The sequence below is a fragment of the Salvia splendens genome, chromosome 15, assembly GCF_004379255.2.
Source record: "Salvia splendens isolate huo1 chromosome 15, SspV2, whole genome shotgun sequence".
Taxonomy (NCBI): Eukaryota; Viridiplantae; Streptophyta; class Magnoliopsida; order Lamiales; family Lamiaceae; genus Salvia; species Salvia splendens.
Window position 1 is genome coordinate 20,776,681 of NC_056046.1, and position 14,824 is coordinate 20,791,504.

Here is a 14,824-nt window from a genome sequence, read left to right on the forward strand (position 1 = left end):
TAACTTTGTCTTCCAAATCATAAATCAAATACTTATCTGCCTTGTTTTCATATGTCACGGCTAGGCTATCCCACAACGCCCTTGATGTTTGGTGATGCGCGAAATCGGAGATAATGTCGTCTTCGATGTTGTCCACGATCCAAGGGAATACTATGAGATCGTTCTCTTCCCATTCCTCGAAGCCCTTGCTCCCTGGGCTCGGCGGTTCGTTTCGGATATAAGAATAGGCTCCCCCGCCTCCTATCTTCACTTTCATCAATCTGGACCATAATGGGTAGTTTCTCCATTTAGTTTGAAGGCTACTGTAATGCCTTTGCTGTTCTTCAAGCTTTTTGTCTCGTCTGTGGTTTCTGTGTTTGGTTTGATCTCATCCTCTTTGTCTGGCATATTGTTGGCTGTAGGGACTGATTTCTGGGTTTGATTTTGGTCGGAAAAAGGTCGAGAATTGGTAATTGGCTATGATGAAAACAATTCTGAGCCTAGGATCGAAAAAACTGCTCTAGTGCCATGAAGGAATCGGTAATTTCTGTCAATCTTATTCATTCATAATATACAAAATCATACCCTCTATATAGGGCTACATTCTACCAATATAAGGAAAACCTAATTTACATTCAATGTGTACACCTATCCATGGAAAGCTATCATACCATATCAATCATGTATTAATTGTATATTATTCTCTTGATTTCTTTCCTACAATAAGGAATGTCACTATATTTTTTGTATGATACAAATTTGACATTTATCAGATTCAATATAATAACATTTCTAGTGATTAATTGTGTTTATTCAATGTGTTGGGATTTTGAGTTGTACTCATGAAGTTAATGTATAATTATTAATATTCTCTTCGTTGCACGCAAAGCGAGATACTCATTTTGAAAAAATAATATAAATAGCTAAAGTGAAGAGAAAGTAAAGTAGGAGAGAATAATAAAAAAAATCTTCTCTACATTATTGTCTCTCTTATTTTACTTTCTCTCCCCTCTAACTATTGAATATATTTTTTTTAAAAACGAGTAAAAAAATAGCGTCTCTCGCTTAACGAGAGACTGAGGAAGTAACTTTTAGTTGACTTTTGATTGATCGTATAACTTTTGAAAGTACCTAATTAAACCATAACTTTTGTATCTTTCTCAATTGGTTCATATCATTAAAATTTTGATGACATTTGCTATTTAAATCATAACTTTGGGTTGACCTCTTGAGAAATTTGACATTGTTCTCTACTATGGTAGTTGATTTCCTAATGATTAACCTCCGTCTTTTAAAAATGAAAAACTTTTAAAACATCACGGGTTTTAATGCACAATTAGTAATATAAGAGAGATGATTTGGTGAACTAAGAGAGAAGAAGAGAAAAATAGTAAAGTAAGAGATAGGAGGAGAAAAAAATAATGGAAGTAATGTTAGTGGATATTCGATCCACTTCCTAACATATAAAAATTAGAATGTTTAACTTTTTAAGGGACACACTAAAATAAAAATAGTTTCTATTTTTAAGGGACATGGGTAGTATTATGTACTTCATCCGTTTCATAGAAATAGGCGTAATTTCCTTTTCGTCCATCCTATAGAACTAGTCCATATTCATTTATGGTAACCTTTTCTCCTTCTCTTTTACTTCCTCGTCCCACTTTAGAGTCCCGGTTTATCATTTTTGGATGTCCCACTTAAGGAGTCCCTGTTGGAATATTCCATAAATGGTAATACGCCTCACATTCCACTAACATTTTTCCACTCACATTTTATTATAAAACTAATAGTATATAAAAATAGAATCCACATTCCACTATCTCTTTTCACCAACTTTCCTATACATTTTTTAAAACTTGTGCCGAACTCAAATGAGACTCCTAAAGTGGGACGGAGGGAGTAGTACTTTATTATTCCCTCAGTCTGCGAATAGGAGTCCTGTTTTTCCATTTTGGTCCATCCGCGAATAGGAGTCCCGGTTCATAATTACCTCAAATGGTAAAGAGGTCTCACATTCCACCAACTCATTCCACTCATATATCATTTAAAACTAATATATACAAATAGACCCATATTTCACTAACTTTCTTCCACCCACTTTTCTTAACATTTACTAAAATTCGTGCCAAAAAAATGAGACTCTTATTCGCGGACGGATGGAGTATTTATGAGGTGACCATCTACTATATTATTTCAACTACTTTTTCTACTTCTTTATTACTTTACATCCTCAATTAACCTATTTCTATGGGACTGAGAAAGTATATGATCAAGATATAATTCCAAAATTTATAATAAATTTCATAAGAATTTTTTTTTGTTTGACCACAGGTAACCGAATCTGCCTTTGGCGGAATCTGACTAATCATGCTTGACCGGGTTTGCGGATTAAGGTCAAAAGTCACCTCACATTACACCAACGCATTCCACTCACATATCATTTAAAACTAATATAAACAAATAGACTCATATTTCACAAACTTTCTTTCACCCACTTTTCTTAACATTTACTAAAATCCGTGTAAAAAAAATGATACTCCTATTCATGGACGGAGGGAGTATTTATGAGGTGACCATCTACTATATTATTTCAACTACTTTTTCTACTTTTTTATTACTTTACATCCTCAATTAACCTATTTCTATGGGACTGGGAAAGTATATGATGAAGATATAATGACAAAATTTACAATAAATTTCATTAGAATTTTTTTTTGTTTGACCACAGGTGACCGAATCTGCCTTTGGCGGAATCTGACTAATCATATTTGACCGGGTTTGCGGATTAAGGCCAAAAGTCGCCTCACATTCCACCAACTCATTCCACTCAAATATCATTTAAAACTAATATATACAAATAGACCCATATTTCACTAACTTTCTTCCACCCACTTTTCTTAGCATTTACTAAAACCCGTGCCAAAAAAAATGAGACTCCTATTCGCGGACGGAGGGAGTATTTATGAGGTGACCATCTACTATATTATTTCAATTACGTTTTCTACTTCTTTATTACTTTACATCCTCAGTTAACCTATTTCTATGGGACTGAGAAACTATATGGTAAAGATATAATGACAAAATTTACAATAAATTTCATAAGAATTTTTTTTGGTTTGACCACATGTAACCGAATCTGCCTTTGGCAGAATCCGACTCATCATGCTTGATCGGGCTTGCGGATTAAGGCCAAAAGTCTTCCAGTGGGTGACAGGGTTTGAACCCGTAATCTCAAGTTCATCACAGCTCCATACTGCCAACTGCGCTGGAACCCATTGTAATTTCATTCGAATTTTAATGATTGGAAACAATCATGAAAACAAAAGGTAAGTTTAATTTACTATTTTTGAAAATTAGTAAGATTATTTTAAGTTTAAGTAAAAGTTACTGACAATTTTTCCTTTTTACTTATTTTTAAGAGACGTGAATGGAAAACAGATTTTAACAAAACTAGTTCCTTTTTACGTATTTTTAAGAGACGTGAATGGAAAATAGATTTTAATAAAACTATGTAGGTTGTTAGGTCATTCGCAACGTTGTCTCTTATCCGTCTCTTAACCGTCTCATATCTTAACTATTTATGGGTCTTACTGTACTTTTCACTCCATCTCTTAACTAAGAGACAGCACCTGCAACCCTCCATCTCTTAACCGTCTCTTAAACATCTCATCACTTAACTATTCATTCAATTTCATTTTTTATTTTTATTTCTAACAAATTTAATTAATAAAAACACAGTTCATTAAATAAAATAAAATTACAACTTAAAATTAAAAAAAACATATAATTAAAATCCTAAAAAAATATTAAAAATACATAATTTAATTTCTTCCGCGCACTCTACTGGTTGACAAAGTTTGCCCAAATGTGCTCCATTAGATCATCTTGGAGTTGGGCGTGGGCGGTAGAATCATGTGTCTTTGCCCGAATAGACAACTGATCTTGCATAGACGGATGCACTCCACTGCGATGCGGACTACTTGCGGTAGAGCTTCCTCGGGTTTTAGAGTCGAACCAATTTCCCGCCTAAGGTCCTTCGTCAGCGACAATCATGTTGTGCAAGATTATGCACGTATACATGATGTCAACCATATTCTCCATAAACCACGTACGAGCCGGGGCTTTGATAATATTGAATCGAGCTTGGAGAACCCCGAGCACTCTCTCCACATCCTCGCGAGCAGCCTCTTGCTTCTGCGCAAAAAGAGCTTGTTTTTCGTTCACCGGCCTGTTGAACTTCTTCACGAAGGTTGGCCACTTCGGGTAGATGTCGTCGGTAAGATAGTACCCCATTTTATACTACCGGTTGTTAGCGATGAAGTTGATGGCCGGCGCTTTACCATTCAAAACTTCGGTGAAGAGGTCGGATTGGTTGAGCACGTTGACGTCGTTGTTCGATCCTGGGACCCCGAAATACGCATGCCAAATCCATAGCCGGTAGTCGGCAACGGCCTCGAGTATAACGGTGGGTTGGGTGCCTTTGTGGCCGCTCTTGTATTACCCCCTCCACGCCACAGGGCAATTCTTTCATTGTCAATGCATGCAATCGACGCTGCCAAGCATCCCGGGGAATCCGTGCACTTCTTCGTGAAGTCAGAGCAGAAACTGACAATCTGCCATGCTTGGCCTCCGGAGAAATTCGTTGATGAAGGCTGCTCGGACGCATTTGCAGAAGTTTATCAGACACATTCTCCTCGTGCTTTCCCCAATGTGCAGATATTCGTCGAACACATACGTCGTTTGTCCAGTAGTAAGCTGACGGATTGCTACAGTACATTTCTGCAGCATCGTGTGACTGGGACGGCCAACGGCGTCGAACCCTTCTTGGAAGAACTCTTCTCGGGCTGCCAACGTATTTGCGATGTGCATAAATAGCCGTTTCCGCATGCGAAAACGGCGACGGAAGTAGGTCTCTCCCCATACCGGGTTCTCACAGAAGTAGTCGCGTACCAAGCTTGCGGCGGCTTCCTCCCGGTTACGATGGATGTAAGTCCGGGATCGCCTTTGGGGCGGCGCGACTTCCTCCGCCTCCCTACGTCGATCTTCTTTTAGCGATTCTTCCATTATTCGACGCATTTGCTCAAATAGATTTGTGAATGGATTAAATTTGGGAGAAGAATAATGTTTTGAGATGAAGAATGTAGAGTGTTTGAGAGTGTTTGAGAGTGTTTGAGTGAGAATATAGAGTTTTTTTTGTGGATTAATTTGTGGGAATGATTTGATATTTATAGAAGTGATTGGGGCTTTAAAAAATTCAAAAATAAAAAATAAAAAATTTGTAAAAACGGCTATAAACGGCTAGTGTAATTTTGGGATTTTTTATTTTTCAAATTTTTTCTGAATTTTTTTTAAAAAAAATAAAAAATACATTTTCAACGGAAATAAACAATGCCCACTCGCTGGTCAGCGAGTGGGCGTCAAGGATGAATCGCAGCTCGCCACGTCGCCAACGCGCATGGCTAGACAGCTCGCCGAGTGTCTCTTCGAGACGAGTTACGGGACGGGATGGGGACGAGACGGAGCCTGCAACGCTGTCTCGCTGCAGTCTCGTCTCTCCAAGACGAGATAGGGATCGCAACGAGACGCGTTGCGGATGCCCTTACACTTATTCTAATAACTATTCATAAAACAATAGTAATAAATTAATGATTAATTTATATTTTAAATACATTATATATATTCTCTCTCCTACTAATTTTGAATACAATAGAAATTCTGACCATCTATTGATATTTCTCATTTTTTTTAACCAAAAACATCAACTCACCTATTGTTATATTATTCTATTCCTTCCGTCCCAAGTAACTTGAGTTATATTCCTTTTTAGGTTGTCCCAAGTTACTTGAATCATTTCCTTTTTTAACTAAAAACAAAATATATAATCTCACATACTTTATTCTTTCTTTTACTTTATTCTCTCATCTACTTTATTTAACTCACTAAACACAACTTTCTTAAATCTCGTGCCGAAAAGAAACGCCTCAAGTAACGTGGGACGGAGGAAGTACTTAATTGTAAAAAAATGATTTTTACTTTAGAAATAGAATTGTTTTAAAATAGAATTGTAAAAAAATGATTTTTACTTAATTGTTTTTACTTTATTCTCTCATCTACATTTCTCGATCCATTTCATTTTCTCACTTTTACTCAATTTCGATTTTATTTTCTCTACCTATATGCATCCAATTGAGCTCTTAGATTAGGTTTTTAGCTTCGATGTTTTAGTATTTACGATTTCCAAGTCGCTGACTTCGTTTCGTAGCCTTGAATTGATTGTTAGTTGTGGAGCTGTTTGATTGGGAATGCAATCCAATTAGGCATGCACATGGGTCGGAAACCGCCGGTTCAGGTTCATGAACCGGCGGTTCACGGTTCATCATCCCCATGAACCGGAACCGGCCCGCCAAGGGTCCCGGCGGTTCCGGTTCCGGTTTAAAAAACCATCGGTTTACGGGGCGGTTCAAAACCGCTGGTTTACGGCCTGAACCGCCGGTTCCAGGCCGGTTCGGCGGTTCGTCAATTTTTATTTTATTTTTTGCATTTTTTTATTTGTTTTTCTATGAAAGGTGCGTAAATAAAATTCAAATAAACACGATGAAAGTTGCAATTTTATTGAGATTACAAGTTACAACAATTACAAATCACAAAAAAACCTTGAGGTCTTGAAGTCTTAAACAAAAATTTAAATACAACGAGACTACTAGTCAACAACGAAGCTAATTACAAATTACAAAAAAGACTTAGAAGTTCTGAACAATAATTTTATAAGTATATATACTCTTAGTCGGCGAAGAACATCTTTCTACATTTAGCAACATTTAGCCTTATAGAGAAATCTATTTCATTGACTAGAGTATATACAAATACAATTTTTTAATTATATTTGCATATTTTAAAGTAGAAACAAATGGGAAGAAAAGAAATAAAGGAAAAAAGACTTAAGTTCTACTTAAATTTAAAATTTAAGTTGAGGTGCCTGCGTATCCCCAATGTGCATTAGGGAATCAAAGCCCACGTAGTTCTCTTACCTTACTTACCTATTTGGCTTGGCCAGCGGTTGACGGTTGGCCTACGATTCATCCCCGGTGAATTCTTCTTGTGATCCCTCCTGATGATCACCCCAATCAATTTCTTGAATTCTGACGTCAGCTTTGGCCCAATCATCAAGTAACAACACGGCTTCCATATTTTTCGCGGAGAACTTACTTCTTGATTCATCCAACACACGCGAGCCAACACTAAAAGCGGACTCGACCGCTACAGTGGAAGCCGGAACAGAAAAAATCTCCTTGGCCATTGACGCAAGTATGGAAAAATCTTTCTCGTGTGTTCCCCACCAATCGAGGACGTCGATTTCGGCGAGAGGAGTAGGATCTTCATCACCAAAGGAAAAGAGTGAATAGAAATATAAATCTAACTCACTTACCATACCTGAGGACCTTCCGCCGGTGCTGTAGCTGTATAGGTCGGCTAATTGGGATTGCGCATCAGGGTCATCATAATCGGCTTGAAATGCGAAGCCAAAGTTATGTTGTTGAGGAGGGGGGTCTTCTGACTTGGTGGGTACTGTTATACTTGGTTTCATATTCGGTGTAGAGAGCACGCAAGCTAAACTCGAAGGTTTGTTGGATAATTGACCGGTTCGGGAGGTTTATTTGAAATGTTTCTGAGAGGTCTACTCCGAATTCGTCACTGATATCCGATTGCAATGCTTTAAGTGAACCAAGATCAATAGAACTCAAATTGTTATAATAAAAATCTAAAATCTTGGAGGTACCGACTAATTTCCATTTTGGATCCAAGACCTTTGCAATCAAAAACAACGTTGGAATCTCACTGAAATACTTAAGCCATTTCTCAATCATATAATATAAAACACACATCAATTCAGGTGAAGAGTAAGCATTTTTCATTGCAGTTTTAAAACCAAGTGATATATACATGCAATGCTCTAAAACACGAACAACAGTGCAATAATAAACACCCGATAATTCAACAGTTGCATTTTTGAAATATTTGAACAATTTAAATAAAGCCACGTTAAGTTCCCAACAACTATGCAAAAGTTATAAATAATGAACGGGATAGGTTCTAAAAAAATCACATAAAGAATCTTTATGCGTCAAAGTAGAATTCAGACAAATATATGTCGAATTCCATCTATGAGACACATCCATAGTAAAATTCGTATATCTTACATTCTTTTGATGGCAATATTTCTTCCAAGCTTTGCCAATAACTGGCTTTCGATGGATTAATCTAACTGAAGTTCTAATAGGACTAACATGCTTTTGCCATAATTCAAGCGCATCTTGTACACATAAATTTAAAATATGACATATGCATCTTTGATGAAAATACTTACCTCCAATAACCGGAGCACAAGCCGCAATCAAATTACTAATACTTGTAGTGTTAGCAATTGCATTATCAAAACCAACAGAAAATATCTTATTGCATAATTGAAACTCATTCAAAACTTGAATAATTAAAGAAGCAATTTCTGGTGCAGTATGTGGTGTCTCAAATTCTCTAAAACCAATTAAACGCTTGTTCAAAGTCCAACTATTGTCCACAAAGTGAACTGTAATGCCCATGTATGAATGCCGGTTAAAACAATCAGTCCATACATCTGAGCAAATGTTCACTTTGTGGCCCAAGTTAAGTAAATAACGTAATAATTCAACTTTTTTCTCTAAACATTGTCTAACGGTAGATCGTTGAATGGTCATTCGACCTACTCTTTTGATAGCTACATTTAAACCACTTTGCATAGTAACCTCAAATTTTTTATCATCATAAACATTAAAAGGAAAATGCTTCATTGCAACCCATCTAGTCATAACGTCAGCAAAAAATTTTTGATCATATTTAAAAAGAGGCGTACCCGACGAACCTGAGCCACCGGGTTGGAAGTTTAGTTGGGTTTGGGTAGAGGTAGTGCCACATTCTACTGGATGCTTTGTCACCAAATGACGACAGGGGGTGCCATATCCCCCACCACTCGCAAATTTGTAGACTTTATCACAATAGTTACAATATGCATGAAACGTCGATGTCTCTTCTTGAAAGTGCGGATCATGAGGACTTGGAATCACCACCGGGACCTTCTTGTAGTGTTTAACAAAAATATCAGATTTCAAAGTTTTTGTAGTGTTAGTGGGTGGAGGGGGAGGAGGCATCTCCTCATTTCCGCCGGTGCTAGACGGAATACGAGAATGAGATCTATTATCATTGTTGTCCGAGTCCGACGATATAGACACGTCATACTCGTCATCTTGTTGTTGGGAACTACCACCGCCCCTCCCCCCACCTTGATGTATTTCGGCGAGTAGCGTGGTCATCCTATGATCTTCTTCTATCTATAAATATTATATAAGTTGAAATTATAAGTAGGAACACAAAAAAAATTTAAAAACTCAATCTTATGAAATTATGAATTGTAAAAATAATTTTTTAGAACTTACTTGCATGCGTTCATCCGCCACTCGGGAAACCTCTTCTATAACTTCTCGACGACTAGGTCGCCTTGATTTTGAGGGATGACTACTTTGATCTTGGGTAATTCCTTTGCCCCGATCACCACGTCTCGGTCCACAACGAGAAGAAGATATAGTGATAAATGAAAGTAGTATGGATGGAATATGGAGTATTGAATAAATGGTAAATTACGAACACAACAACAAATATAGTAGTAAGTAGTAACTAGTAAACAACTTGAGCAATTAGAGAGAATAAGGAGAGAATAGAGAAATGAAGATTGAGAAGGAAATCCTTGTTAACATACGACTGGGGTGATTAAAAATGATGGGGGAAGTGGGGTATTTATAGGAGTAAAATTAGAAGAAATAATAAAAAATTCAAATTTCAAATTCGGTCGATTTACCGCTTGAACCGGCGGTTCAGTCCACGGTTTCTTACGGAAACCAGCGGTTTCAGACCGGTTTTCAGGCCTATACACTGCCACCTACGCTCTGCCACCTGAAAAAGCACCGGAACCGTCGAAAACCACCGGTTTTTCTGCACACCTCGCCTGCAACTCGACGCCCTAGCCGAAATCTGCCCGTTGGGACCGTTGAACCGCCGGTTACGGTTTGTCATATTCCCGAACCTGAACCGGCCTGCTTGAACTGCCGAACCGCCAGCCGGTTCAAACCGCCTGTTCCGGTTCTAGTTTCGATTCATGAACCGGTGGTTCCGAACCGCCGGTTAACCGCTGGGCCGGTTCGGTTTGTGCATGCTTAAATCCAATAGTGTTTTTGTTATAAAAGCATCCACAATGGGACGGATGTCCCGGTGGACATCCCGACGGACTTTCCAAAAACACCTCCTGCCGCGTCATAAGGACATCCCACTGCACAATGGCGGACATCCCACAATAATAAAAATTCACAAATTCACCAAATCAAACAATTTACGGAATTAAACAATTTAGGGAATTAAATAAAAAAATAAAAAAAATACATTTCAACAAAAAAAAAAAGTCTAAACAAATTACTGGCCACATAGGGTATATCTCATCCGCCAAATAATAGCCCATGTTGTGCTGGTTGCCGTTGGCGACGAAACTGACGGCCGGACCAACACCCATACACTGGTCTTTGAAAAGGGGAGATAACTGGAGGATATTGATGTCATTGTTCGACCCGGCTACTCCAAAATACGCATGCCAAATCCACAGCCGGTAGTCAGCTACCACTTCAAGGATCATCGTGGGATTCTTGCCCTTGAAACCGCTAGTGTACACCCCTTTCCAGGTGGCGGGGCAGTTCTTCCACTCCCAATGCATACAATTTATGTTGTCCAACATTCCCGGAAACCTGTGTTGACTCCCGTACATATCCATCAGAGCCTGACAATTTTCGGGGGTAGGATTCCGATGATATCTATCCCAGAATATCTCCCTAACGCCCTCACAAAAATACTTCAGACAATCGCGGGCAGTCGTCTTGCCAATGTGGAGGTACTCATCGAACATGTCGGCAGCACCTCCGTATGCCAGCTGCCTGATTGCGGCAGTAAACTTCTGTATGGGTGTGTGGCCGGGTTTACCAACCGAATCCTCCCTCATCCTGAAATACTCGTATCGACGCTCTAAAGCGCCCACGATACGCAGAAATGGCGGACGATGCATCCTAAAACGTCGCAGAAACATGTTCTCCCAAAACCGTGGCTCTGGAGCAAAGTAGTCCTCATACAACCGACGGTGTGCAGTGATGTGGTCGCGGGGTACTATAGTTCGACGATGGATGGGTCGAGGTACCGCAAGCTGCTGCTGCTGCTGCAAGGACGCTTGTATCGCGCGATTTATCTCCCTGGACGTAACGGCCCGCAACTGTTCTCTAATTCACCGACGTACGTCATCATAAATTCCACGACTACCACTCGCACCACTACCACTAACCATTCTGGATATATAAAAGAAACGTAGAGAGAGAGAAACTCGTTAAAACAAGTGGTGCGAATGAAATAAAGTTCAACGAGCCATATATATAGAGTTTTTTTTAAAATGAAAAATCGGGACTTTTGTCGGGAACCTGCAATGGCGGACGTCACGACGGACGTCCTCGGAATGCCGCGGAACTCCGATGTCCGCAGCGGACGTCCGTATCCGTCCCTCCCGCGCCTAATGGCGGACGTCAGGCACGCCGGTCGGACGTCCACCGGGACGGCCGCCGTTGTGGATGCTCTAAACAGTTTTTGATATAGATTTTTGCATTTATTTTAAATGTATAATAAATCTATAGAAATCACAAATTTCCAATAAAGGAAATAAAAGGATGGGGAAAATCATTGATAGGATGTTACAATAGCTGTTTACTGAAAATTTCTATCCAAGGTTATTTCTGTATTATTGCAAATTGTAGTATAAAATGAAACTAAGATATTCTACTATGTATTAGATGATGAAGAACAACTTGGTAAGACGTTTCCATGAACCATTATTAGCCCTTTTTTAGAAGAAAAGATACTAATGGTACGTTGATCAAATTATTTCGAAATATGGTTTAACGGGGTTGTAATCAAATCCAAACTCTATATATTGTACAAACTCCAAACTAGTATGATTTTGACGTTTAGATTTCAAAATTTGTCAACAGAAAATGTCAACACAACGTCAACATTGTTAACCCATTGACATTGTGTTGACATTTTCTATTGACGTTATTTGTCATCCGACATCAAATCTTGAAATCTAAAGGTCCATATCATAGTTTGGAGTTTGTAAGAAAGATGCAGTTTGCATTTTATCACTATCCTTAACCGGGGAGGTGTTACTTTTTTGGCTTAGTTGGGCCCATATATAGACAATAGGTTGGGTTGAGTTGGTAAAAGTTGAGCACCATAATTGAACCAAAGTTACAGACTGTTATCCCTCATATGTTTGGTAACTTGCCATAAAAAGTATATGGTGGAAATGGAGATTGAACTATGAATCCTAGGGCACTCTCACGTGAAGCCTCGATAACCTTGTGTAAGTAACTTGACCAACACCTTATAAAATGTATGGTAAATGAGATTTTTACATTTTCTTTTGCCTTCGTCTCTTGTGTCGTTAGATGATGCGTGTGTGTAAATGATAGTATTTGGGTTTTAATATCAATGTCATTCCAATATCTCGTATCACGAACAGGACGTTATCCACAGATACAGAGCTGTCACGAGTGCTTATTACAGGGGTGCGGTGGGGGCTATGCTGGTTTACGACATAACTAAGCGGCAGACCTTCGACCACATCCCCCGTTGGCTAGAAGAGCTGCGTGCTCATGCTGACAAAAACATTGTGATAATGCTAATTGGGAACAAGACTGATCTTGAAGACCAGAGAGCATTGCCGACAGAGGATGCTAAGGAATTTGCTGAAAAAGAAGGCTTATTTTTCTTAGAAACTTCGGCAATGGAAGCAACCAACGTGGAGGAGGCTTTCGTGACAGTGTTGACAGAGATTTTCAACATTGTTAACAAGAAGAGTCTCGTTGCCGATGAAATGAACAGCAATCCGACGTCGTTAGCCGGTAAGAATATCCTCATTCCTGGGCCAGCTCAAGTAATCCCAGAAAGTAATAGGATGTGTTGTAGATCATGATTTCTTAGATTGATATGCCTTTTCTGGAATTAATTGGAATTTGTTTTTGTGTGTTACATTTACAATGTTTTTTTCGTTATTTTCAGGGAAGATTTGAAATCTGTTTTGTACACATTATTTTTCTCCCTATTAATTCAATTTACTTCTCTCCCAAACAATACAGATTGTGTTATATTTGGAATATTTGTTCAAACATTTGAAAAAAGCACCCACCCACATTACAAATACTTCAACTATAATAGTTATAATAAGCAAAATAAATTTTATAAAAGAAGGGTGATCATATTTACAGAGAGATATATAGTGAGGTACTTATAAAAGAAGGCGATGAAGTTTAGATAAAAAATTAAATAAATTGACAAACATATGAATTCATACTAATTCTATAATTGTGTTATGAAATGCTTAGTTGGATGTTGTACTTCAAATTCATTTTAGAACTACTTTTTAGACAATGTTGATAGTTTGAATGGATAAAAAATCACAAAAGTAATAAATAAGATAAGTTATTTATTTTTGTGTGAATAAATAAATATGAGTTCCTGTTTAGTATATTAGATAACTAAACAAATATTTTAAGACTATATTTATTAATTTGTATATAAGTTTAAATTGGAATTGTACAAAAACATTCATAATAAATCTCAATCAAAATAAGAGATGTTAAAATTTGAGAGCAATAAGTAAATTTGAATTAATTATCATAATTAAAATTTTAATGTAGATTAATTAATCCACCTATTTGGTGGGTTTTTTTAACATGTCAAAACAAAGAAAATAAGTCAGATTGAACGAATAACACGAGTCAAGTGATAGTTAAACTTATACACCAAACAAGAAGTAGAGCTAGGATAATTAAACATAGCTACAAACCCTATAAATAAAAATCATGTTAACTAATCTTACTAAAACAAAAATGACAATAATCCAAAATTCTTCACCTTGAAATAAACAGATTGAAAAAGGTACACCTAAGCATGCACAAACCGAACCAGCCCGGCGGTTAACCGCCGGTTCGGGCCCGCCGGTTCATGAACCGGAACCGGTGGTTTGAACCGTCCGGCGGGTTGCCGGTTCAGACGGGCCGGTTAAGGGTCGAGGTATTGTTAAACCATGAACCGGCGGTTCGCCGGTTTGAACCGGCGGTTCAACGGTTCCAACGGCGATATTCCGACTAGGGTCCGTAGGGGTGCAGACTAGGGTTGCAGAAAACCGGCGGTTTCCACCGGTTCCGGTGACTTTTCAGGTGGCAGGTCGTAGGGTGCAGTGTGTAGGCCTGAAGACCGGTTAGAAAACCGTGGACTGAACCGCCGGTTTGTGGTTGAACCACCGGTTCAGGCGGTAAACCGCCGGTTTCTGCCGAATTTGAAATTTTCAAAAAAAAAATTTATTTCTTCCAATTTTACTCCTATAAATACCCCACTTCGCCCTCATTTCTACCCATTCTTGTGTTTACAAGGATTTCATTCTCAATCTCCATTTCTCTAGTCTCTCCTCATTCTATCTAATTGCTCAAGTTGTTTACTAGTTTCTACTTACTACTATATTTGTTGTTGTACTCGTAATTTACCACTTATTACATACTCCATACATATTCCATCCATACTACTTTCATTTATCACTATGTCTTCTTCTCGTGGTGGACCGGGACGTGGTGATCGGGGTAAGGGAATTGCCCAAGATCAAAGTACTAGTCGTCTCTCAAAATCAAAGCGACCTAGTCGTCAAGAAATTATGGAAGCAGTTTCCCGAGTGCAG

The 14,824-nt window shown here is 38.3% G+C and overlaps 1 protein-coding gene across 1 annotated transcript; it reads left to right on the forward strand.

Moving 5' to 3' along the window:
- The first annotated feature begins 307 nt into the window (after positions 1-307).
- Positions 308-13,066, forward strand: LOC121766849 (ras-related protein Rab11D-like). Its single transcript, XM_042163085.1, has 2 exons — positions 308-415; positions 12,614-13,066. The coding sequence occupies exons 1-2, from the start codon at positions 308-310 to the stop codon at positions 13,064-13,066; spliced, it is 561 nt and encodes a 186-aa protein (XP_042019019.1).
- Positions 13,067-14,824: the final 1,758 nt, after the last annotated feature.